General features: G+C 44.7%; 1 protein-coding gene across 1 annotated transcript in view; it reads left to right on the top strand.

The window, feature by feature from the left end:
* The window catches only part of cul4b (cullin 4B), a 101,256-nt gene that overhangs the window by 63,143 nt on the left and 10,442 nt on the right, over positions 1 to 27,671 (top strand). The window contains exons 12-16 of the mRNA XM_038775978.1: positions 7,854 to 7,958; positions 8,848 to 8,958; positions 20,745 to 20,830; positions 23,272 to 23,379; positions 26,377 to 26,490. Of these exons, the coding sequence (XP_038631906.1) occupies positions 7,854 to 7,958; positions 8,848 to 8,958; positions 20,745 to 20,830; positions 23,272 to 23,379; positions 26,377 to 26,490 (524 nt within the window). The remainder of the gene's footprint in view (positions 1 to 7,853; positions 7,959 to 8,847; positions 8,959 to 20,744; positions 20,831 to 23,271; positions 23,380 to 26,376; positions 26,491 to 27,671) is intronic.

Here is a 27,671-nt window from a genome sequence, read left to right on the forward strand (position 1 = left end):
TCCCTGGAGGTTTGGGAGACCAAGAGCGTGGGAGTATTCCTTTTTCTCTCACGTCCATAGGGTTTATTCCCGGATAGACTTTTTTGTCCTGAGTAGGGGATTGATCCCGAGGGTGCAGGATGACGAGTATTCGGCCATAGCGATTTCGGACCATGCCCCGCACTGGGTTGATCTGGAGATGGGGGAGGCACGGGACCAGCGCCCGCTCTGGCGCCTGGATGTGGGGATGCTGGCGGAGGAGGAGGTGTGTAAGAGGGTTCGGAAAAGCATTGAGGGTTATCTGGATACCAATGATACGGGGGAGGTCCAGGTGGGGATGGTCTGGGAGGCTCTGAAAGCAGTGATCTGGGGGGAGCTGATCTCCATCTGGGCCCACAGGGAAAGGAGGGAGAGGAAGGAGAGGGAGAGACTGGTGGGAGAGCTTCTGGAGGTGGACAGGAGATATGCGGAGGCACCGGAGGAAGGGTTGCTGGGAGAACGGCGCAGGTTGCAGGCCAATTTTGACTTGTTGACCACCAGAAAGGCGGAGACACAGTGGAGGAGGGCGCAGGGCGCGGTATACGAGTATGGAGAGAAGGCGAGCAGGATGTTGGCGCATCAGCTCCGTAGGCGAGATGCGGCTTGGGAAATTGGGGGAGTGAAGGATGGGGGTGGAAATGTAGTGCAGAAGGGGACAGAAGTAAATGGGGTCTTTAGGGACTTTTACAAGGGATTATACCGGTCGGAACCTCCGAGGGGGAGAGAGGGGATGGAAAGCTTCATGAACAGGCTATGTTTCCCAAGGGTTCAAGAGAGGCTGGTAGAGGGGCTGGGTGCGCCGATAGAGTTGGAGGAGCTAGTCAGGGGGATCGGGCAAATGCAGTTAGGTAAGGCCCCGGGGCCAGACGGGTTCCCGGCAGAATTTTACAAAAAATATGCGGACCTGGTGGGTCCCCTGCTGGTGCGAACTTTCAATGAGGCGTGGGAGGGGGGGGCTTCGCCCCCGACGATGTCGCGGGCACTGATCTCTTTGATCCTAAAACGGGATAAGGACCCCTTGCAGTGCGGATCATATAGGCCGATCTCACTCCTTAACGTCGACGCTAAGTTGCTGGCGAAGATCCTGGCGACCAGGATAGAGGATTGTGTGCCAGAGGTAATTCATGAAGATCAGACAGGATTTGTCAAGGGGCGGCAGCTCAATACGAATGTGCGGAGACTGCTCAATGTTATCATGATGCCGGCAGTGGAGGGGGAGGCGGAGATAGTGGTGGCGCTGGACGCAGAGAAAGCGTTTGATAGAGTTGAGTGGGGGTACCTGTGGGAGGTGCTGGAGTGGTTTGGATTTGGGGAGGGATTCATCAAATGGGTGAGGCTGCTTTACGCGGCGCCGATGGCGAGTGTAGTCACAAATGGAAGGAGATTGGAGTATTTTAGGCTTTATTGTGGGACCAGGCAGGGGTGTCCCCTGTCCCCCCTGCTCTTTGCACTGGCGATTGAACCGCTGGCCCTGGCGTTGAGGGAGTCAGGGAAGTGGAGGGGTCTGGTGCGGGGTGGGGAGGAGCACCGGGTATCGCTGTATGCGGACGACCTGCTGTTATATGTGGCGGACCCAGAGGGGGGAATGCCGGGGGTGATGGAGCTGTTAGCGGAATTTGGGGGCTTCTCGGGCTATAAGCTAAACTTGGGAAAGAGCGAGGTATTTGTAGTGCACCCGGGAGATCAGTAGGAGGGAATTGGGAGGCTCCCCTTCAGGAGGGCAGTGAAGAGTTTCAGGTACCTGGGGGTGCAGGTGGCCAGGAGTTGGGGAGCTCTTCATAAGCTTAACTTCACCAGACTAGTGGAACAGATGGAGGAGGAATTTAAAAGGTGGGACATGGTGCCGCTATCGCTGGCGGGCAGAGTGCAATCCGTCAAAATGACGGTTCTCCCGAGGTTCTTGTTCCTCTTCCAGTGCTTGCCCATCTTTATCCCTAGGGCCTTTTTTAAAAGGATGACCAGCAATATCATGGGATTTGTTTGGGCGCATGGCACCCCGAGGGTGAAGAGGGTCTTCTTGGAGCGGAGTAGAGATGGGGGGGTGGGCTGGCGTTGCCCAACCTCTCGGGGTACTACTGGGCGGCCAACGTGTCGATGGTGCGTAAGTGGGTGATGGAGGGGGAGGGGGCAGCATGGAAACGGATGGAGAGAGTGTCCTGTGGGGATACAGGCCTGGGGGCCCTGGTAACGGCGCCGTGGCCGCTCCCTCCCACGAGGTATACCACGAGTCCGGTGGTGGCAGCTACCCTCAAGATTTGGGGCAGTGGAGGCAACATAGGGGAGAAGTGGGGGGCTCGATGGAGGCTCCGTTAAGGGGGAACCATAGGTTCGTCCCGGGGAACATGGATGGGGGATTTAGGGGATGGTATAGAGCGGGCATTAGACAACTGAGGGACCTGTTTATCGGCGGAAGGTTTGCGAGCCTGGGGGAGTTGGAGGAGAAATTTGGGCTCCCGCCGGGAAACATGTTTAGATATCTGCAGGTAAAGGCATTTGCTAGACGGCAGGTGGAGGTATTCCCTGCGCTCCCCGCGAGGAGGGTGAGTGACAGGGTGCTCTCGGGGGGTCTGGGTCGGGGAGGGGAAGATATCCGATATCTACAAGGTTATGCAGGAGGTTGAAGAGGCGTCAGTAGAGGAGCTGAGAACGAAGTAGGAGGGGGAACTGGGGGAACAGATCGAAGACGGGACATGGGCTGATGCCCTGGAGAGGGTAAATTCTTCCTCCTTGTGTGCGCGGCTTAGCCTCATCCAATTCAAGGTGCTGCATAGGGCCCACATGACTGGGACGAGGATGAGCATGTTCTGGGCATGCCCGGCACTGGAGGAGTTCTGAAAGGGGGTGGCGAGGACTGTGTCAAGGGTGGTGGGATCCAGGGTCAATCCAGGATGGGGACTCGCGATCTTTGGGGTTGGGGTAGAGCCGGGAGTGCAGGAGGCGAAAGAGGCCGGTGTGCTGGCCTTTGCGTCCCTAGTAGCCCGGCGAAGGATTTTGCTACAGTGGAAGGACGCGAGGCCCCCAAGCGTGGAGACCTGGATTAATGACATGGCGGGCTTCATTAAGCTTGAGAAGGTTAAATTCGCCCTGAGAGGATCGGTGCAAGGGTTCTTTAAACGGTGGCAACCTTTCCTCGACTTTCTGGCTCAACGATAGGGTACTGGGACAGTAGCAGCAGCAACCCGGGGGGGGGGGGGGGGGGGGGAGGGGGGGGGTGTGAGAGAGACGTTGATTATGTTTGCTTATTTTATTTAAATTTGATTTATTTAATTTTAATTTATGGTTAAGTTCTCTTGTTTGGGGGGGGGGGGGGGGAGTGTGATACATGTGATGTTACGGTATGGGGGGAATTGTGGGTGTTATGGGGCTGTTAGTTGCATATTACTGCTTGTTGCTATACTTGTTATATTTTATATTTTCTGTAAAAAAATTCCAATAAAAATTATTTTTTAAAAAACCTCTTACTTGAAACCACTCTCTCTCTCTTGTGACTGGCTCCTGCCCTGCTAATAGCAAACCTCTTGTTCTGGAGGCCAATTTTAAAAGACTTAATCAGAAACCGGCTAAATGAATAGATGATTTGACAATGTTAAAAAAACTGTGACAAAAGTGTTATGGGAAGTAAGTGTTCTTGGACAAAGGTGTTACTCAGGAAGTGTGTGCATGTATGATATTTGTAGTATGTACTTCATATCCTGTGATGCTGCTTGTGGAGGTAAACAACTGTAACTTTTATTTTTAAAAAATATTTAGAGTACCCAATTATTTTTTCCAATTAAGGGGCAATTTAGCATGGCCAATCTACCTGCCCTGCATGTCTCTGGGTTGTGGGGGTGAAACCCACACAGACACAGGGAGAATGTACAAACTCCACACGGACAGTGACCCAGGGCCGGGATTCGAACCCAGGTCCTCAGTGCTGTAGGCAGCAGTGCTAACCACTGTGTCACCGTGCTGTCCCTAACAGCTGTAATTTTGAAGTTAGTTGGTGTGTTCTGTTTGTTACAGAAGCTGTTTGACTTCTGAGGATTTGGGCTATTGGCTGGGATAGAGGGATGTGCTAATGAGGGTGATTAGACTAATGAAATGAAAGCATGAACTAGAAATTGAATTAGGCATGTCTCTTGTATTCATTTTGTTTGCCTTTAAAACGTATATGGAAGACAGTGTTAATTTACTTGTTTGAGAATCTGTTTTATTGTCTTCAGGATTTGGTGTTTTTATGTTCAGTATGTTTTGCACTTTCTAGTTGTTACAACTTTGGAGCATCTTTACTTCACTGTTATTTACATTGAATTTTATCTGTCACTTGTTCGCCCTTTCCACCAATTAGTCTATATCTCTGGAATTCCCTTCCTCAACTTCTTTGTCCTGTCACCATTCTCTTCCCCCTTTAAAATTCTTTGATCAAATCTTTTGTCAGCCTTCCTAATATCTCCATTGATTTGGTTTCCTTTGCCAAATGCTATGATCCCACAGAGACGGATAACCTTTTTTTGAAAAGGACAATTTCCCTAAACAATCCAGTGGAAATAACTGCAGGTCAAAATTTTACTTTAGACTTTTAATAAACAAATTAAAATCAACAGAATCAAAGTACTAACTAATAGGTAAATGGAACATCATTTAAAAATAGGAAGATGGGTGACACGGTGGCTCAATGGTTAGCACTGCTGCCTCATGGCTCCAGGGACTGGGGCTCAATTCCCCCCTCGGTTGTCTGTCTGTGTGGAGTTTGCACTTTCTCCCCGTGTGGGTTTCCTCTGGGTGCTCCGGTTTCCTCCCATGGTCCAAAGATGTGCAGGTTAGATAGATTGGCCATGATCACTTGCCCCTTCGTGTCCAGAACGTTAGAGGTTAGGTTATGTGGGTTACTGGGTTAAATGACAGGGCTATCTGACCCTAGGTAGTGTACCCTATGAGAGGGTTGGTGCAGACTCGATGGGCCGAATTTGCCTCCTGCACTGTAGTGATTTTATGTATTTTGTTTCACACCATGTTTCTGGCAGATAAGTAGCATTCAAGGGACAGTCTGAAAGTCACTCCTAACTCTCCAGCAGAGGCTCCCCACTGTATATCAGGCCAAAACTTCCAGCATCCTTTGGCAATTGTTCCACTCCGCCTGAGGTTTTTTGGATACCATTATCACCAGCAAGACTAATTCCCCTTTCCCTCAGGCCACAGCAATCCTGACTGCTCAGAATTCCTGAGGTTCTCAAAACAAACCTCTTTTAAACATTTAATTCATTGTTCCCCCCCCCCCCAGAGTTTTACTTCTCCCCATTATTTACTACAGAATAGAGGAGGCCGGTTCCTGGAAAAGTTCCAATTCTCTTTGTTCTACTTCTTAGCAGCTTTTTCCCCCCTCTCCTGTAAACTCCTGTCAGAGGTGTTTAAAACCTACAATTCACATATCCGGTTTCTATTTGACTCTTTATTCTTTCTTGACTCTCATCACCATGACAACCTGAAGTCCCATGGGCACTCCTCCAAGCGGAGGTCTTTACCAGGAGTTAAGCACTCCCTTTGCACGACTACCTATTTTTCTTTGATTTAAAAACACTTTTTTAAACATTATAGTCTGCTAATGTTGAGCGTTCATGACACTGAATCACTTCTGAGGAATCTGGAGCATTTTTCTATGTTAAAAGCACAATCTATATGAGTGAGTACATATATTAGGAAAGATTGATAAGCTGAATAACTTTTCGCTTTAAAAAATGACTGAGGTGAACTAATAGAGGTCTTAAAAATTATGGAATATTTCCTCTTGCGGTGAAAACTAGAGGCTATCAATATAAGATAGTCACCAAGAAATTCAGTAGGGGATTTGGAAGAAATTTCACCTCGAGTGGTTAAAAATGTGGAGCTTGCTACCACAGGGAGTGGTTGAAGTTATAATATAGGTGAATTTAAGGGGAAGCTAGACAAGCACTTGAGGGAGAAGGGAATCGATGGCTCTGCTGATGGATTTAGATGAGAAATGACAGGAGGAGACTGGAGTGGAGCACAACAAGCATGGAATGGTTGTGCCGGATGGTTTGTTCATGTGCTGCATGTCCTACCCTTTGTAAATGAAAGCTGTTTTTTGAATTTCTTATGGCTGCTGTAAGAACAGCTTTTTTGCTTTATGAGCTGATTATCTACTGAATTGTGTTTCTTTAACAGCCGTGTATTATTTGAATTACGTTGTTTGGTAATACTTGCATAATTATGAATTTCAGTGGTGCCTTACCTGAAGGAGTGCCAGAGGGCTGTGATGCTTATGGGACACTACTATGTAAAGCCACTGCCTCAGATCAAAGATGAGATTTAAAATTGAAAATTTAAAGTTGTCATCAACAGAGTAGACATGGATAATGCAGTAGATATAGATCTGAGTTTTCAAAATCCCTAGGGTAGGGTTCAGCATGGTATGACCAGGTGAGAGCAAGTCAGGCAGAAAATGCATAACAAGTGCCTAGAGAAAGAAACAGTAAGAAGTCTTACAACACCAGGTTAAAGTCCAACAGGTTTGTTTCAAACACGAGCTTTCGGAGCACGGCTCCTTCTTCAGGTGAATGGAAAGGCTTGTTTCAGGTGAATGGAAAGACAAGCCTTTCCATTCACCTGAAGAAGGAGCCGTGCTCCGAAAGCTCGTGTTTGAAACAAACCTGTTGGACTTTAACCTGGTGTTGTAAGACTTCTTACTGTGCTCACCCCAGTCCAACGCCGGCATCTCCACATCATAGAGAAAGAAAAGCAGGAGCTGTTTTTTTTCCTATTAAGGGACAATGTAGCATGGCCAATCCACCTACCCTGCACATATTTTGGGTTGTGGCAGTGAGACCCGCGCAGACACTGGAGAATGTGCAAACTCCACACAGACAGTAACTTGGGGCTGGGATCGGGCCCGGGTCCTCGGAGCCATGAGGCAGCAGTGCTAACCACTTCACCACCGTCCACCCAAGAAGGGGCTAAGTTTAACAATGCAGTCTTGCAAAAGGTGGGGAGTGGTTTTCACAGGGATTGATGCGAGGACCAACCACTGATGGTTCCAAATTTGCATTCATGGGGTAGCACGGTGGCGCAGTGGTTAACACGATTGCCTCACTGCGCCGAGGTCCCAGGTTCGTTCCCAGCTTTGGGTCACTGTCCGTGTGGAGTTTGCACATTCTCCCCGTGTTTGCGTGGGTCTCACCCCCACAACCCAAAAAGATGTGTAGGATAGGTGGATTGGCCATGGTAAATTGCCCCTTAATTGGAAAAAACAATGAATTTGATACTCTAAATTTATAAAAAGAAAATTTAATTAATGGTTCTAAATGGTAAAGAGATAAAATGGTGCAGTTAGACAAATCGCTAAAAATGGTGACGCCGATTAACAAGGCAATTAAAAATAACAAACCAAGCATGGAGGTTCATTTTTGGTGCAGTGATTTTCAAATTGGCATCCTCAAAAGAGAAGCATGAGGAATGACTTGATTGACTCTTTTTAAATTTTGAAAGGGTTTGTGTTGAAAACCTGTGTAAGGTCGTCACTAAATTAGTAGGGAATTCAGGGAAAAAAACTATTTTCCCAAAGAGTGGTCAGAATCTGGATTGTGCTACCACAAGTAGTTAAGGCAAATGATAAATGACAAAGGTAGAAGCTAGCCATGCACATGATGGAGATGGAAGAAAAGGTTATGTGGATCAGGTTAGTGAGGCTTGTATAGAGCATAAACACTGGCATAAACCAGTTGTGTTTAATGCCTTGTTTTTGTGCTGTCGCCTCAAAAACAAATTCCAGATACAAAGTGGAACTTAATATTGAACATTGAAAATCGCCTAAAGAGTATAATGCCTTTCTGTTTCAGCCAAATATGTAGATTCAAAGCTTCGAGCTGGCAACAAAGAGGCTACAGACGAGGAACTTGAAAAGATGCTGGACAAAATTATGATCATATTTAGATTCATTTATGGTACGTGTGAAATGACTGTTGATTTAAAAAGTAACTTTGTAACAATTATTGCACACCTCCCTCACTATTGACCCCTTGTGCAGTCTGATGCATCAAAGAGCCCTTTAGACCAGAAGTTAGCAAGCTTCATGACCATGACCAATCGCAACCAAGGCAGTCCAAGCAACCAGAGAAACCTCTAACCTTGCAGGTCACAATCCTAAATGGAAAGGAATTGTTATTGAAACAGAGATCTGCCAAAATGAATAGCTGAAGATGTTATAAAGATCCTGCAACAGGGTCCTTATTGGAAAACCTGTTGAGAATGCAACTGGCCGAGTTGTGATGTCTTTCCTTCAGCCCGCTCCTTCCCAAAGTGATTGAATTGTCCACCAACATGTACGGTTCTATAAACGGACCTGTACATGATTGATTGGTCATGTAGTGAGGTATCAGGGAGTGATTGCTGTGACGTTGCTACCCAGCAAGGAATATCATCAGGAGGAAAGCAAATTGATGCTGAAGATACAGGAGAGGAAAGAGATTCAAATATCTTTAATGTAAAATATTCTCTTTGGCATTGATGTTGCAAATTTAATTTGAGATGTGAAATCTTATACCTTAATTCCCAATTGGTTCTGATCTTCTAATTTAGTAACATTATCTCCATTTATCCCTATAAAATAAGTCATTGAACATTTTGCAAAGTGCTGCTTTCAATAATTTGATCAAAATGCATTAGTATAGAAGTGTATTAGTATAAAATGATTGAGGGCATTTTGTTAACTAGGAACGAGAGTGCAATTATACTAGGATTCCAAATTCTAGTATGAAAGGGGAGAGATGCTCTTGACTTCCTTTCCATTTATACGTTTTTTAATGCACCTTTGCTTTCTTAAAAATATCACAGGAAAAGACGTATTTGAGGCTTTTTACAAGAAGGATTTAGCAAAGAGACTATTGGTAGGAAAGAGTGCATCAGTAGATGCAGAAAAATCGATGCTGTCCAAATTAAAGCATGGTGAGTTTACATTAATTAAAAATTTGAACGCTGTTCATTGTCCATTAATAAATATGTTGTATTAAGTTTTCATGTATATATTTTTATTGTTGTTTTCAGTTCTGTTTGCAGCCATTTCATTTCAAAAATATTTTTAGCAACCAGAGAAACCTCTAATCTGCAGGTCACAATCCTAAATGAAAAGGAATTATTGAAGCAGAGATCTGCCAAAATGAACAGCTGAAGGTGTTTCATTGCCTTCTACTTTAGTTACTTGTAAGCGGCCAGGTATTTGAAACCTTGTGCTGTGACCACCTCATGGACCAACATGAAGAGGCTTTGTCTAAGTACAAGGATAAACCTTTTTACTTTCACTGACTAACCATATTTTACACTCCATGCAGATCTCATTTTAATTTGGTTATCCACATTTGTTACTGTGTCACTTTTGATCTTATTCATGTGCATATGACAGAGAAACAAATTAATTCTGTTGGTTTGGTATTCCTTTTTCAATCCAGGTTGCCCATGTGAAATGCCCACTTTAATTTTGTTTAGGATCTTTTTTTGTTGTCAACTGCTTCCCACAAACTTAATTTACCTCGAACACAGAACAGTACAGCACAGAACAGTACAGCACAGAACAGGCCCATCGGCCCTCTATGTTGTGCCGAGCATTGTCTGAAACAAAGATCAAGCTATCCCACTCCCTGTCATTCTGGTGTGCTCCATGTGCCTATCCAATAACCGCTTGAAAGTTCCTAAAGCGTCTGACTCCACTATCACAGCAGGCAGTCCATTCCACACCCTAACCACTGAGTAAAGAACCTACCTCGGACATCCCTCCTATATCTCCCACCCTGAACCTTCTAGTTATGCCCCCTTGTAACAGCTACATCCACCTGAGGAAATAGTCTCTGAACATCCACTCGATCTATCCCCGTCATCATCTTTTAAACCTCTATTAAGTCGCCTCTCATCCTCCTCCGCTCCAAAGAGGAAAGCCCTAGCTCCCTCAACCTTTCCTCCTAAGACCTATCCTGCAAACCAGGCAGCATCCTGGTAAATCTCCTTTGCACCCTTTCCACTGCTTCCACATCCTTCCTATAATGAGGTGACCAGAACTGCACACAATACTCCAAATGTGGTCTCACCAGGGTCATGTACAGTTGCAGCATAACCCCGCGGCTCTTAAACTGAAGCCTCCTGTTAATAAACGCTAACGCACTATAGGCCTTCTTCACGGCTCTATCTACTTGAGTAGTAACCTTCAGAGATCTGTGGACATGAACCCCAAGATCTCTCTGTTCCTCCACATTCCTCAGAACCCTGTCATTGACCCTGCAATCCGCATTCAAATTTTTTCTACCAAAATGAATCACCTCGCACTTATCAGGGTGAAACTTGATCTGCCATTTTTCGGCCCAGCCCTGCATCCTATCAGTGTCTCTTTGCAGCCTACAACAGCCCTCCACCTCATCCACTACTCCACCAATCTTGGTGTCATCAGCAAATTTACTGACCTACCCTCCAGCCCCCTCCTCCAAGTCATTGATAAAAATCACAAATAGCAGAGGACCCAGCACTGATCTCTGTGGTACACTGCTGGTAACTGGTCTCCAGTCTGAAAACTTTCCATCCACCACCACCCTCTGTCTTCTATACGATAGCCAGTTACTTATCCAATTGGCCAAATTTCCCTCAATCCCACACCTCCTTACTTTCTTCATAAGCTGACCATGGGGAACCTTATCAAACGCCTTGTATATGACATCAATTGCTCTACCTTCATCTACACACTTAGTTACCTCCTCAAGGAATTCAATAAATTTGTGAGGCAAGACTTGCCCTTCACGAATCCGTGTTGACTATCCCGGATTAAGCTGCATCTTTCCAAATGGTCATAAATCCTATCCTTCAGGACCTTTTCCATTAACTTACCAACCACCGACGTAAGACTAACCGGCCTATAATTACCAGGGTCATTCCTATTCCCTTTCTTGAACAGAGGAGCAACATTCGCCACTATCCAGTCCTCTGGCTATATCCCCGTGGACAGTGAGGACCCAAAGATCAAAGCCAAATGCGCTGCAATCTCATCCCTTGCCTCCCAAAGAATCCTTGGATATATCCCATCTGGCCCAGGGGACTTGTCGATCCTGAGGTTTTTCAAAATTGCTACTACATCCTTCCTCAGAACATCTACCTCCTCCAGCCTACCTGCCTGTATCTCACACTCATCCTCAAAAATATGGCCCCTCTCCTTGGTGAACACTGAAGAAAAGTATTCATTCAACGCCTCTCCTATTTCTTCTGACTCCATGCACAAGTTCCCACTACTGTCCTTGACTGGCCCCACCCTCACCCTGGTCATTCTTTTATTTCTCACATGAGAGTAAAAAGCTTTGGGGTTTTCCTTGATCCGACCCACCAAGGACTTCTCATGCCCTCTCCTAGCTCTCCGAAGCCCTTTTTTCTTTAGCTTATTCCTTGCTATCTTGTAATCCTCAAGCGACCCAGCTGAACCTTGTTTTCTCATCCTTACATGCGCTTCCTTTTTCCTCTTGACAAGACATTCAACCTCTTTTGTGAACCATGGTTCCCTCACACGGCCATTTCCTCCCTGCCTGACAGGGACATACCTATCAAGGACACGCAGTATTTGTTCCTTAAACAAGCTCCACTTTTCATTTGTGCCTTTCCCTGACAGCTTCTGTTCCCATCTTATGCTCCCTAATTCTTGCCTGATCGCATCATAATTACCCCTCCCCCAAATATAAACCTTGCCCTGCCGCATGGCCCGATCCCCTTCCATTGCAATAGTGAACGACACCAAATTGTGACCGCTACCTCCAAAGTGCTCTCCCACAAACAAATCTAACACTTGGCCCGGTTCATTACCCAGTACCAAATCCAATGTGCTCCCCTCTTGTCGGCCTATCCACATATTGTGTCAGGAAACCCTCCTGCACACACTGTACAAAGACTGCCCTATCCGAACTGTTCGACCTATAGAGGTTCCAATCGATATTTGGAAAGTTAAAGTCACCCATGACAACTACCCTGTGACCTCCACACCTATCTATAATCTGTTTTGCAATTTCTTCCTCCACATCTCTATTACTATTTGGGGGCCTATAGAAAACTCCTAGCAACGTGACCACTCCTTTCCTATTTCTAACTTCAGCCCATATTACCTCAGTAGGCAGATCCCCTTCGAATTGCCTTTCTGCAGCCGTTAAACTATCATTGATTAACAATGCTACTCCTCCACATCTTTTACCACCTTCCCTACTCTTACTGAAACATCTATACCCTGGAACTTCCAAGAACCATTCCTGTCCCAGTTCTAACCATGTCACCGTAATGGCCACAACATCGTAGTCCTAAGTACCAATCCACGCTCCAAGTTCACCTACTTTATTCCGGATGCTCCTTACATTGAAGTAGACACACTTCAACCCACCTTTCTGTCTGCCGGTACACCCCTGTGACCTTGATACCCTCCTCTGTACCTCACTACTCTCAACACTGGCCTCTGGACTACAGCTCGTTCCAAACAGTCCTGTCTGTACAGGTCCCACCTTCCCCAGAATGTGCTCCAATTATCCACGTAACTGAAACCCTCCCTCCTACACCACCCCTGCAGCAACGTGTTTATCTGCACTCTCTCCCTGTTCCTCAACTTGCTAGCACATGGCACTGGCAACAAACCAGAGATGACAACATGGTTTGTCCTGGCTCTCAGCTTCCACCCTAGCTCCCTAAATTCCTGTTTTAAATTCCCGTCCCTTCTCTTACCTTTGTCGTTGGTAGGGATGTGTGCCACGACTTGTGACTGTTCCCCTTCCCCCTTAAGGATTCTGAAAACACGGTCCGTGACGTCACGGACCCTGGCACTCAGGAGGCAACATACCATCCGTGAGTCTCTTTAGTTGCCACAGACCCGTCTATCTGTCCCTCTAACTATCGAGTCCCCAGTAACTATTGCTCTCCTCTCCCTCCTTCCCTTCTGAGCCCCAGGGATGGGCTCCGTGCTGGAGATCCATTCACCATGGCTTACTCCTGTTAGGTCGTCCCCCTCAACAGTATCCAAAGCTGTATACTTGTTACTGAGGGGAACGACCACAGAGGATCCCTGCACTGACTGCTTCCTCCCAGCCCCTCTCACCGTCACCCATCTATCTTGATTCTTCGGAGTAACTACATCCCTGAAGCTACTATTTATGACCACCTCTGCCTCCCGAATGATCCAGCTCCAGTTCCCTCACGCGGTTTCTGAGGAGCTGGAGATGGTTCAACTTCTTTCTACTTCTACCTGCCCTTGAGTCTCCCTCTTGATCTTTATTCGGCTGGGATCCTTACAGTGATTGTTTTTTTTTGGTTAGAGGAGGAGGTAGGGAGGGAAACACTGAAGAAGTGTTTGGGGTTTAACTGTCACTTGACAACAGCTCCTCCACAAACCACCTTCTAGATACCGTGACCGCAATGCACTGATGCAAATTTCCCCCGCAACAGCCAATCAGCAGCTCTGCTCTGCAGTTCTCTGCTGGATGCATGCCTTCACTTGAACATGAAGGGTGTCTTGCTCAGGTTCACGTTTACCTTCTGCCATGAAAACGGTGGAGACAATTCAAAGCAAAGTCTTGTGAAAAAGTGCAGTTACTTTATTTAAATTATTAAAGTGAGTGAGTGAAGAAGGGCACTAATCACCATCTCATGGGCATCTCAGGATGGGCAACAAATACTGATCTTGGTTGCAATATCGGTATCCTAACAATGAGTTTAAATTTGCATATTTTTCTTTTTTACTTGCACGCAGCCTTGTGTAAACCTCCAGTTCCGTTAACCCTGCAAGATTCCTGAAGATTTCTAAACTTCTATTTACTGTGCCACATACAATCTAAATTGACCAGCAGCCTTGATCTGAAATGCTTGCCAACACTCAGATTTAATCTCATCCCTTTTAACTGAAATATTTATTGTAATTTGCCATTTTTAAACCTTTAAATGCTACGTCACTGAGTGCTGATGAACTTTGGGGGTCGCCCATAAGTATTTTCTCCAACAGCTCTTCTCGTTTAGTTTGTTTAAAAAAGTGTATTTTATTACAAACATGTATAAAAACAGGTTACAGCGAATAAACACCCTGGGAAACATACAATCAACTATACAGCCTGTACAAATTTTCCCCCTTTTTCACCCCCTCTTCTCGTTTAGTTGATGAAAAAAAAATCAAGTGTATCAGTTTTAAGAACTTGCCAGTCATCAAGTCTTTTGATCTTTGGCCGACAAATTTGCATTTGCAGCCAAGTTTTGGCCAGTCAGCTCATGCGCATTAATCAATAAGCAGAATACTGCAGATGTTGGAAATCTGAATTTAAAAAATAAAATTGCTGGAAATACTCAGGTTAGGCAGCACAATGGAGGGAGAAACAGAATTAAGATCTGTGACCTTTCATCAGAACCTGGAAAAGTTAAATGTCACAGGTTCTTGCAAAGAGTGGGTGGGACAAAGTCAAAGGAAAAGTCTGTGACAGTGAAAGCAAGAGAGAAATACGTGACAGAAGAGTTTGTCTTCCAAGGCTAAAGGGAATGGTCATTGGGTAAGAAAAGAAAAGATGTGCCTTGAAGATGTTCTGTTGACTGGAAGCAAAAATGAGGAAAACTGAAACAAGAAAGAAACAAAAGGGTGGGAGGTGGGGGTAAATACTCTGGTCAGAAATTGTTGAATTCAGTATTGACTCTAAAAGGCTGCAAAAAGACTGAATCAAAAGATGAGGTGCTATTCCTCAAGCTAACAAGGAGGTCTTCCCACCTCCAAAATGGCTGATTGGAACAAGAAAACGGAAGAAAGGAAATTAGGAAAAATATTGAAGTGAATAGTCTGAAAATTTGATTGGAATGAGTAGAATATTCTTGGGGTTTATCCATGTAGAGATTTAGCAATACAACGCAGTGCAGCCTTGCATGTTTGACCTGTGCTTAGTTAGATCTCTGCTTGGCAACAATAAAGATGCAATAGCTGGTGCCTCTGGATTGTGGAGGTAGAATTGCTATGACTTCCCATTGCTCACTGGGGTCTTCTGGCCTCTTCTGAAAGGGTGTTCTACCCATTTGAACGATTGGTAACCATATTCTCTGGATGCAATCGTCAAAATAAGCACAGGTTGAGACAGTTTTCCCCTTTGGTTTTTGCTTACATCCATTTGCATATTACTACAAACAAATCTTTTTAAAATTGTTAATATGTTTTAATGGCAAGAAGTACAGTTCAATATACATCAAATTGGATTTATCATAAAGTGTAAATCTGCTCACTACCCGTCGCACTATTTTAAATTACTTTATAAAAATATGCAGAACCTTAGGGTGCAGCAGTCAGTTTAATAACTTAAAAGCTTTTAAATGTAAGTTGGTTTAACAATCCTTTGGGTAACCTTGTACTCCCAAAAAAAAAGGCAGCTTTTAATTTTAAGGTACGTCAAAGGCCTGAAAATGACTGTGATATATTCCCAATAGGGATTCATTTTACCAATGAATGGTCTCCGTGCTGTGAAAAGGGACTGATTTTAGAGCAATGTCTGCCGGGTTGTGATGTTTGTCAATTTTGTTTAAATTATTGTTCTAAAACCAGTTTAATTGAGGCAAAACCATTATCTATTGTGTAAGTTGTCACATTTGGTTATCCCCATCAAACTATTATCAAATAAGACTATAAGCAATAGGGTGAAAGAGAAAATGCTGGAAAATCTCAGCAGGTCTGGCAGCATCTGTAGGGAGAGAAAAGAGCTAACGTTTCGAGTCCGATGACTCTTTGCCAAAGCTGTCAGAGGAAATGAGCAAGGTACTAAATGAATACTTTGCATCAGTGTTCACTAACCCACTGTGCTGCCCCTTGATCAAGTTTTTTGAGGAGTTGACAAAGATGATTGAGGGGAGGGTGGTGGATGTTGGTTACATGGACTTCAGTAAAGCCTTTGACAAGGTGCCTCATGGCAGACTGGTACAAAAGGTGAAGTCACACGATATCAGAGGTGAGGTGGCAATATGGATACAGAACTGGCTTGGTCACAGAAGGCAAAGAATAACAGTCGAAGGGTGTGTTTCTGAATTGAAGGTTGTGACTAGTGATGTTCCACAGGGATTGGTGCTTTGGCCTCTTGTTTGTGGTGTACATAAACGATTTGGAGGAAAATGTTGCCGGTCTGATTGGTAAGTTCACGGATGACACCAAGGTTGGTGGAGTGGCAGATAGTGTTGAGGATTGTCAGAAGATACAGCAGGACATAGATATATTGGGCAGAGAAATGGCAAATGGAGTTTAATCCGGACAAATGTGAGGTATTGCATTTTGGTAGGTCTAACATAGAGGGGAAATATACCGTAAATGGTAAAACTCTAAGGGATGTAGAAAGTCATAGAGATCTGGGCATGCAAGTCCACAGATCTTTGAAGGTTGCAACACTAGTCGACAAGGTAGTCAAAGCATACGGAATGTGTGCCTTCATTGGACGGGGCATTGAGTATAAAAACTGGCAAGTCATGCCACAGTTGTCTAGAATCTTGGAATATTGTGCACAATTCTGGCCGCCACACTACCAGAAGGATGTGGAGGCTTTGGAGAGGGCGCAGAGGAGGTTTACCAGGATGTTGCCTGGTCTAGAGGGTGTTAGCTATGTGGAGAGGCTGAATAGACTCTGACTGTTTTCATTAGAAAGACGGAGGTTGAGGGGTGACCTATAGAGTTCTGCAAGATTGAGGAGCGTGGATTGGCAGGCACTCTTTCCCAGGGTGGAGGGGTCAGTCACCAAGGAGCATAGGTTTAAGGTCTGTGGGTCAAAGTTTAGAGGAGATGTGCAAAGCAGATTTTATTTTGTGTGCGATGAGTGCCTGGAACACGTTGCCAGGGGAGGTTGTGGAAGCAGATACATTAACGACGTTCAAAAAGGCATCTTGACAAACACATGGATAGGATGGGTATACAGAGATGTGGCACAAGGAAGTGCTGAGGGTTTTGGCAAAGGTTGGTTTCATGACCGGTACAGGCGTGGAGGGCCGAAGGGCCTGATCCTGATCTGTTTTCATCTTTGACCAAAATTAGGCCATTTGGCCCATCGAGTCTTCGCCATTCAATCATTTAAAAAAAATATATATTTTTTTAATTTAGAGTACCCAATACATTTTTTCCAATTAAGGGGTAATTTAGTGTGGCCAATCCACCTAGCCTGCACATCTTTTGGGTTGTGGGGGTGAAACCCAGGCAAACACGTGGAGAATGTGCAAACTCCACACGGACAGTGACCCAGAGCTGGGATCGAACCTGGGACCTCGGCGCCGTGAGGCAGCAGGGCTAACCCACTGTGCCGCCCCGCCATTCTATCATTGCTGATATTTTTCTCATCCCCATTCTTCTGCCTTCACTCCATAACCTCTGGTCTCCTTAGAAACCAAGAACTTATCTATTAGTGTCTTGAAGGCACTAAATAATTTGGCCTCCACAGCTTTCTGGGGCAAAGAGATCCACAGATTCACCACACTCTGGCTGAAGAAATTCCTCCTCATCTATGATCATACCTTCAGTCTGAGGTTGTGCCCTCTGGTTCTAGTTTTTCCTACTAGTGCAAGCATCCTTTCCACGTCCACTTTATCCCGTCCTCGCAGTATCCTGTAAGTTTCAATTAGATCCCTCCCCCATATATCCTTCTAAACTCAAATGAGTACCGACCTAGAGTCCTCAACCACTCCTGATATGACCAGCTTTTCATTCCAGGGATCATTCTTGTGAACCTCCTCTGGACCCTTCCCAAGACAGTACATCCTTAGATACAGGGCCCAAAACCGCTCGGAGTACTCCAAATGGGGTCTGACCAGAGTCTTATACAGCCTCAGAAGTACATCTCTGCTCTTGTATTCTAGCCCTCTCGACATGAATGCGAACATTGCATTAGCCTTCCTAACTGCTGATTGAACCTGCATGTCAACCTTAAGAGAATCTAGCAAAAGAACTCCACGTCCCTTTGTGCTTCTGGTTTCCTAAGCATTTTCCCATTTCGAAAATAGCCGATGCCTCCATTCGTCTTTCCAAAGTGCATAATCTCACACTTTTCCACATTGTATTCCATCTGCCACTTTGGCCGCTCTCCGAACTTGTCAAAGTCCTTCTGCAGCCTCCCTGCTTCCTCAATACTAACTGTCCCGCTGCATATGGGAGGCACGGTAGTACAGTGGTTGGCACTTTTGCTTCACAGCACCAGGTTCGATTCCCGGCTTGGGTCACTGTGTGAAGTCCCAAAAGACGTACTTGTTAGATAATTTGGACATTCTAAATTCTCCCTTCGTGTACCCGAACAGGCGCCGGAATGTGGCAACTGAGGGATTTTCACAGTAACTTCATTGCAGTGTTAATGTCAACTGACTTGTGACAATAAAGATTACTTTAAAAATTTAATTATTGTATCTTTGTATCATTTGCAAACCTCGCAACAGTGCCCTCAGTTCCTTCTTCCAGATCGTTGAATGTATATTGTGAAAAGTTGTGGTCCCAGCACCAACCCCTGAGGCACACCACTAGTCACCGGCTGCCATTCTGAAAAATAACTCCTTATCCCCACTCACTACCTTCTGCCAGTCAGCCAATCCTCTATCCATGCCAGTATCGTACCCTTGACACCTGGGCTCTTAACCTATTGAACAGCCTCCTAAGCAGCACCTTGTCAAAGGCCTTCTAGAAATCTAAATAAATCCTATCTACTGGCTCGCCTTTGTCCAACTTTCTTGTTACTTCCTCAAAGAACGCGAACAGATGTGTCAGACATGACCCCCTTGATGAAGCCGTGCTGACTTACTCCTATGTTATCATGCACTTCCAAGTAGTCTGCAATCTCATCTTTAATAATGAACTTTAAAATATTGCCAAAGACCGAAGTCCAGCTTACCGACCTATAATTTCCCCTCTTCAGCCTCCCTCCCTTCTTAAATGGGGGTATTCCATTAGCCATTTTCCAGTACTCTGGGACCCACCCTGCTTCAAGTGATTCATGAAAGATCGCCACCAGTGTCTCCACAACCACCTCCGCTATCTCCTTTAGAACCCTGGGGTGGAGTCCATCCAATCCAAGTGATTTATCCACCTTCGACCTTTGCGTTTCCCCAGAACCTTATCCTTGGTGAACACCACTGCCCCCGATCCTCCTGGAGTTCTGGTATCCCACTGCTGACTTCCACCGTGAAGACCGATGCAAAGAAACCAATGCCATTTCTTTGTTTCCTATTACTACTTCTCCAGCCTCATTTTCCAGTGGTCCAATGTCTATTCTTGCCATCGCTTAACATGTATATTGAAAACTCTTCCCATCTTCTTTTGTATTACTAGCTCGCTCACATTCATATTTCATCTTCTCCCCCCTTGTTGGCTTTTTAGTTGTCCTCTGCTCTCTTTTAAAGGCTTCCCAATCCTGTGGCTTCCCACTAATCCTCGCCACTTTGTATGCTTTTTCTTTTGCTTTGATGCTGTCCTTGACTTCCCTAGTCAGCCATGGATGCCTTGTCTCCTTTTTCTCTCTTTCTCCCCCCCAAGCTTGTTTCCTCCTACTTGGGATGAATTTCTGTTATGCCTCCCAAATAACCCCCAAAACTCCTGCCATTACTGTTCCACTGTTTTCCCTGCTAGGATGCCCTTCCAATCAACTCTGGCCAGCTCTTCCCTTGTGTCTTTGTAGTTACCGTTATTTAATTGTAATAACATGGGTTTCGTCTGGGTGCTCCGGTTTCCTCCCACAGTCCAAAGATGTGCAGGTTAGATGGATTAGCCGTGGTAAATTGCCCCTTAGTGTCCAAAAGATTAGGCAGGGTTACGACGGTAGGGTGGTGGCATAGACTTGGGTAGGGTGCTCTTTCCAGGGGCCAGTGCAGATTCAATGAGCGAAATGGCCTCCTGCATTGTAAATTCTATCATATTGTGGTCACTGACCCCTAAGTGTTCTTTCGCCTTCCCTAATCAAGTCTGCTTCATTACACATCACCAAATCCAGAATTGCCTGGGTACAAGCCGCTCCAAAAAAAACTCTTCTACATTCCAGAAATTCCTTTCTTGGGATCCATTACCAACCTGATTTTCCCAGTCTACCTGCATATTAGTTCCCCATGATTTTTGTAATATTGCCTTTATTTGTCTTTTCTATCTCCTCATTTATTTTCTGCCCCACATCCTGACTACTGCTAGGAGGCCTGTACAAACTCTCATCAGGGTTTTTTTTACCTTTGCGATTCCTCAACTCTACCCACACAGATTCTGTGCCTCCTGATCCAATATCACATCTTGCTATCAGTTTACCTTCATTCCTTACTAACAGTCCAACCCTTCCCCCTTTGCCCATCGGCTGTCCTTTCGATAGGATACATATCCTTGGATATTCAGATCCCAGCCCTGATCCCCTTGCAGCCACGTCTCTGTGATGCCCACAGCGTCGTACCGGCTAATTTCATTGTGCACAACAAGCTCATTTACCTTGTTCCGTATATTGCATGCATTTAGCTGCAACACCTTCAGTCCTGTATTGACCACCTCCCCTCTCATACTTGTCACATTGTTTGTTCTGCTTGAAGTTCGATTCCCGCCACCTTCTATACGCTCTGTTCCATACTCAGTTCTATTACGTGGTCTGGAAACTTTACTAACCTCTCCTAAGCCATCAATGAATATAAGAGCGAAGTACTGTGGATTCTGGAAATCTGAAATAAAACAGAAAATGCTGGAAATGCTCCGCTGTTAGTAACATAGTTATATCTATGGTTTTGTTTTTAAGAATGTGGAGCTGCATTCACCAGCAAACTGGAAGGAATGTTTAGAGACATGGAGCTCTCAAAAGATATTATGATCCAGTTTAAACAGGTATCACTTTTTGTTTTTAGTGAATCACAAGTGGTAAATGTATATGTAGTTTCAATGTTGCAATATTGTTTCTTGTGATAGCTGGCAATATATTGGGGATTTCTTTTTAAGCTTCTTAATATATTTCGCTGCCCCAAAGGCTTCATGCAGGGGATTCTGATCCGAATATTAGTTAGTCCACTCAATTGCTTCCTTCAATCTATTCAAAATCTACGTGTGGTGCTCCCTCAGTTCATTTTCTTGCAGTGTTAAGAATTCTCTCTTTCACTCCCTCGCACACTCCTGTCTTCTTTGTCCATGACATTGACTCAATTATAGAAAGAATACTACAGGTGACATTTGGAGGACGAACAGCATGATACCACTCAATAGAACCCTTGCAAAATCATTGGCGAGGCCTTGGCTGGCATATGATACATAATTCTGTGTACCACACAAAGAATGTCAATGCATTGGGAAAATTATAGAGGAGGCATACCAGGATGATGGCTGTGTTGAGAGCTTTGAGTTAGGTGGAGAGAATAGAGGAAATTGAATGTTCTCCATACTGCCCTAAGGATAAACCTAACAGAGTTGTAAAATTATAGGGGCTTTTAACAGAGCAAATAGAAGAAAATCTAATTCCTCTGGCAAGTAGATCGATAACCTGGAGTCAGATTTAAAATAATTGGCCAGAGAATTGGAAGGGAAATGAGAAATGGTTTTACACACAAGTCTATGATCAGGAATGCACTACCTGAAAGGGTGGTGCAATCCAATTCCATAGGAAATGTCAGAAGCATGTATTTCAAGCGAACTAATTTTCTGGGTTATGAGGAGAGAACTTGGTGTGGGGCTCAATTGGTCAGCTCTTTCAAAGGGCCTGAGAAGAATGACTAATATTCTATGATTCTAGGTGAAATTCACAGAAAGATGCTATTTTGAACATATTGTTTCCTTTTCACCTTTTTTTGCTGTTAAATTTTAAGTTTCCCCCTTAATCTTTCCCCCTCATTTTTTTCTTCGTTACAATCATCACTCACCTAGATCATGCTAAGTTTGCATTTTCTGGCAATAATAAGAGTGGAATTGGGAGTTGGTTACTTACAGAAATAGATTTTTGAACTATGTACTTATAAATCTTACACATTCATATTGGCCTAAATAATCTTTACTGTGATGAATGTGTGTGTTTATTTTATATTTAATATATTGTGTTTTGGGGCGTTCTGCTGAAAAATCCAAATAGTCTGGCACATGTGAATTTATTATCCATTTCTTCCACATTTGCGTAAAATTAATCTGAAAAAACCCCACTTAGAATCATAGATTCTACAGTGCAGAAGGAGGAGGCCATTCAGCCCATTTGAGTCTGCACCGACCCTCTGAAAGAGCACCCTACCTCGGCCCACTCCCCTGCACTATCCCCACAAACCCACCTAACCGTTGGACACTAAGGGGTAATTTAGCATGGCCAGCTGGGAAAAATTCTGGGGAAAGTACAAAGTGTTAATGTTGGGTGGAGATTGAGTTTCCGGTTAATAGTACAAAAACAATTAATATTACAACTACAGATTAATTGGCACATTGGTGTCACTACTTTAAATGAGAGGTCACCCTGGACCTTAAAAGTTGTGCAGTAGATTTTGTGTGGTGCTCCCAATTAATTCATATTACAATTCAGGCTCCTATGAACTAAAACTTGCAATAAATGAGGATGGAATGCACCAGAAGGGGGGGGGGGGGAGGAATCATCCATCTTTTAGAAAAGTGTTTGGTTTAAAGAATGCATTAACAAACTGACAAGTATACTTTTTTTAAATGGTGAGATCGATTCCTCTCCATTTCAAATTATCTTCATGTATTTCTCATGTAATTCAATAAACTAAAGAGTTTCTAGTATTATTTCGTACTTGGGCAAAGTAAACGTTCCTGCTTCCCCACCGTATTTAGGCGTTACCTTGGACAGAACCAAAATTTAAATTATAAGGCGAACAGCTATGAGGCCTTTGAACACAGAATCCTCATAACAATGTTGTATGAATTGGATGCTTTTAGAGCAACAACAGCTTGCATTTATATGGTGCTTCAACATAGCAAAATGCCCAAAATTGCTTCACAGGAGAGTGATCAAAGAATATTTGACATCAAACCACACGAGGAAACAAAAGACTGAGTATCTTAAGGTCGAAGTGGAAAGGTTGAAGGAGGGAATTCTAGTGCTTAGGGCCTTGACATTTGAAGGCGCAGCCGCCAGTGACGAAGGAAAGGAAATTAGAAAGGTCAGAATCAGGGAGATATGCAGATGTCTTGAGGGTTGAAGTGTTGGAGGTTGTCGCAACGATGGGGATAGGGATGCTGCACTTCAATAATGTGCTTTTGATATCTCAAAAGACCTCAGAGGAGATTGATCTAAGTTTTGCTCAACCATTTAAAGCTTCTTTTTCCTGTTTTTTTCACAGTACATGCAGAATCAAAATATACCTGGCAACCTTGAGCTAACTGTAAATATCCTCACAATGGGCTACTGGCCAACTTATGTACCAATGGAAGTTCATTTACCCCTGGAGGTTAGTGTGTTATATTAACAGTGCAAACATATATCGGCAATAAAATCCTGAGGGAATCATTGACTTTGGAATGATCCTTCTTTACGCCTCCCAAATCTATTGTATCATTACTGTGCAGCGAACGCTGAGGTGGGGGGAGAGGAGTCCCGGTGGGTTAAGATGGAGGAGGGCTCTTGTAGGGGATCAGAGTTGAGGGTGCTGGTAAAGGCACTGCTCCTGATGGCCCCGGGCAAGTATTCTGTGAGCCCGATGGTGATGACAACTGAAGATCTGGAGGCCGTTTAGACAGCATTTTAAGCTGGGAGCCAGGTCGGGGGAGGGTGTGGTGCAGATTAGGGGGAATCGTATCTTTGAGCCAGGGAGGCTGGATGTGAAGTTTCGGAGGTGGGAGGAGAGGGAAATTAAGGCAGTGAAGGATCTTTTCCTGGGGGGACGATTTGCAAGGTAGGAGGGGCTGAGAGAAAAGTAAGGGTTGGCGCAAGAGAAAGGGTTTTAGACATAGACATAGAACAGTACAGCACAGAACAGGCCCTTCAGCCCTCGATGTTGTGCCGAGCAATGATCAACCCACGTAACCCGTATACCCGTAACCCAACAATCCCCCCGTTAACCTTACACTACGGGCAATTTAGCATGGCCAATCCACCTAACCTGCACATCTTTGGACTGTGGGAGGAAACCGGAGCACCCGGAGGAAACCCACGCACACAGGGGGAGGACGTGCAGACTCCACACAGACAGTGACCCAGCCGGGAATCGAACCTGGGACCCTGGAGCTGTGAAGCATTGATGCTAACCACCATGCTACCGTGAGGCCCCCTTTGGTACCAGGTTTGAGACTTTGCGAGGAAAGAGTTCCGTACCTTCCTGATAGCATTGGCCCCCTCGCTGTTGGAAGTGGTACTGGGGGTGGGAAGGTTGGAGATGGGTGGGGTAATGGTGATCTATGGGAAGATTTTGGAGGAGATAGGGTGTCCATGGAGTGGATTAAGGGTAAATGGGAGGAAGAGCCGAGGGAGGTGATAAAAAAAGATCTGTGGTGTGAAGTGCTGTGAAGGGTGAAAGCCTCAACCTCGAGCGCGAGGTTGGGGCTGATACAATTGAAGGTCGCGTGGAGGGCGCACCTCACTAAAGCGAGGATGAACTGGCTCTTCAAGTGGGTGGAGGATGTCTGTGGGTTGTGGGAGGGGCCCTGCAAACCATGTGCATATGTTGTAGTCCTACCCAAAGCTGGAGAGATATTGGAGGGTGGTATTTAACATAATCTTGGTGGTGCTGCATATGGACTTGGAGCTGGGTCTCCTAGAAGCCTTTTTCGGGGCATCTGAACAGTCTTGAGTTGCAGGCGGGGGCAGATGTTTTAGCCTTCGCCTCGTTGATTGCTCGGAGGCTGGTTCTTTTGGGGTGGAGGTCAGCTTCTCCACTCTGAGTCTCGGCCTCGTGGGGTGACCTGCTGGAATGACCCTGGAGAAATGTGAAGTTTGAGTTGGGGGGGGGGGGGAAGTCGGAGGAGTGGTTCAACAATTCCTGGTGTTTGTTTATCATGCACTTTCGGGTGTTGGTTGCCATTGAACATTAAGATGGGGGGAGTTTGTTTGGTGAAAATGATGGAAATATGGCGAATAAAAAGGTTTATTCGTAAAAGAAAAAAGGAAATTATTCTTTACATGGATGGTGCCTTGTTTACCTGCCGTTTACTCATTGCACGCATGATTATATTTGCAATTTAAGCACTTTATCGATCCACTTTGCCTTGGAGAGTTGCAAATGTTCCAGTTCCATGGAAAGTAGATCTCTGTTGTTAAGAGCTCCCCCACCTGTTGGAGATAACCCAAGGATTATAACAGTTGCTTTGAGAGCAATGTTTACAGACCTTTTGGATAGGGTAATTGCTCATCTTAGCTAATTTTTAAAATTCTTTCTCGGGATGTAGGCATGGCTGGCCAGTATTTATTGCCCATCCTTGATTGCCCCGAAGGAGGTGGTGGTGAGCCGCCTTCTTGAACTGTTGCAGTCCATGTAGTGTAGTTATACCCACAGTGCTGTTAGGGAAAGAATTCTAAGATTTTAACCTAGTGACCGTAAATAAACATCTGTATAGTTCCAAGAGAGGGTGTGTGTGACCTGGAGGGGAACTTTCAGGTGGTGGTGTTCCCATGTATCTGCTACCCTTGTCCTTCCTAGTTGGTAGAGGTCATGAGTTTGGTAGGTGCTGTTGGTGGTATGTGGCTTTGGTGCAACTGAAGAAAATACTTTTGTTTAATTAAATGTTTATCAGTGAGGGGGGAAAGCAGATAAAAGAGGAGGGAAGTTGATGCCTACCTGTGAAGATTTCATCTCTGCATTTTAATTTTTCAAGCTTCCATTTCAAAGTTGACTGGTACTGTCTTTACCTTTCTGCTGACATTTTGACTGCTAAATTCAGCACAGAAATTTGCATGCAGGTGGCATGGTGGCACAATGGTTAGCACGGCTGCCTCACGGCAACGGGGACCTGGATTCAATCCCGGCTCCGAGTCACTGTCAGTGTGGAGTTTACACATTCTCCCCATGTCTGCGTGGGTCTCACCCCCCACAACCCAAAAAGATGTATAGGGTAGGTGGATTGGCCATGCTAAATTGCCCCTTGGGTGGAAAAAAAAGAATTTGTTACTGTTTATATTTAAAATAAAATTTCGTGCAAGTTTGCATTGAAAATTGATTGTACCCATAAAAGTTGATGTCCTGGCAATTAAAAAAATATATCAAGTTAGGACGGTACTTTTGACTACTATGGCACGGTCTCATAGTTGGTGAGGTATCAGTGCAGTTTGGTCTCAGCTGCATTATGGCCTAGCCAGCGACGCCCACATCCCGTGAACCAGTAAAGAAAAATAGAAGTCAAAAGCTGTCTCAGCTGCATTGAGCCATATGACACATATCTAGAATAACAGAAAAGACTTGAAAATTAGTATTAAACCACTATCAAAAACCCTACTGCTTGTATTTTTTTTGTAGATGGTGAAACTTCAGGAGATTTTCAAGACATTTTATCTCGGCAAGCACAGCGGTAGAAAGTTGCAATGGCAATCGACTTTGGGTCATTGTGTATTGAAAGCAGAATTTAAAGAGGTATGTTTCAAAGATTGGACTTGATTATTTCCAATAATATTTAGAGCTGTAAAATAAAATATTTTAATGAAGTTGTTATGTGGCAAGTTACAACTGTTGAAACTTTTAATGTGTTGAACCATGCTACAAGCATGATTATTCAGTCTCAGGCTGAGTGGAAGCTCTTACACAGCAGCATATCATGCATTCAAGCAGTACTCCAGAACTTAATTACTTAACCTATGCTAACACTTTACTTTGAGGTCTTGACTGTTCAGTTGATTTTAAACGATCCCATGATGCTATTTGAAGGAGAAGAGGTGTGCTCCACTGCCAAAACAGATTAACTGGTCATTTAACTCATTGCTGTTTGTGGGTTTCTGCTGTTGCTCCAATCCTGGATTGGAATCCAGTTCGCAATGATGTAATGTAGGTGTTTGTTCAGTTATCACCAAGGATTCTCCATAAAATATGTTTGGGCAATCCTAATCCAGTTCCTTGTAAACAAATAATACCAACCAGGATGCCTAGTGCAGAAAGTTGATTCTTGTCCTATAGGTGTAGTAGAACAAAACCTGCAATTCAGCGTAGGGAATTGTTAGGGAAGAGCCGGTTTACTTCGTAGCTGACTAATATTCAAATGATTGATAGAGTTTCTTATATTGAAGTGTTTCATCCTCATTTTGAGAGGGAAAAAAAAGCACAAAATTATTGCTTTTTAAAATTTAAAGTTTTTACATATAGAATTTACAGTGCAGAAGGAGGCCATTCGGCCCATCGAGTCTGCACCGGCTCTTGGAAAGAGCACCCTACCCAGGGTCAACACCTCCACCCTATCCCCATAACTCAGTAACCCCACCCAACACTAAGGGCAATTTTGGACACAGTGCAATTTATCATGGCCAATCCACCTAACCCGCACATCTTTGGACTGTGGGAGGAAACCGGAGCACCCGGAGTACCCAATTATTTTTTTTTCCCAATGAAGGGGCAATTTAGCGTGGTCAATCTACCTACCCTGCATATCTTTGGGTTGTGGGGGTGAGACACACGCAGACACTGAGAGAATGTGCAATCTCCATACAGACAATGACCTGGGGCCGGGATCAAACCTGCGTCCTCAGTGCCGTGAAGCAGCAGTGCTAACCACTATGCCACCATGCACCCCCCACCAAACAAGGTTATTGTTGGTTAGAATATTC

This window comes from Scyliorhinus canicula, chromosome 17, assembly GCF_902713615.1.
Source record: "Scyliorhinus canicula chromosome 17, sScyCan1.1, whole genome shotgun sequence".
NCBI classification, from domain to species: domain Eukaryota; kingdom Metazoa; phylum Chordata; class Chondrichthyes; order Carcharhiniformes; family Scyliorhinidae; genus Scyliorhinus; species Scyliorhinus canicula.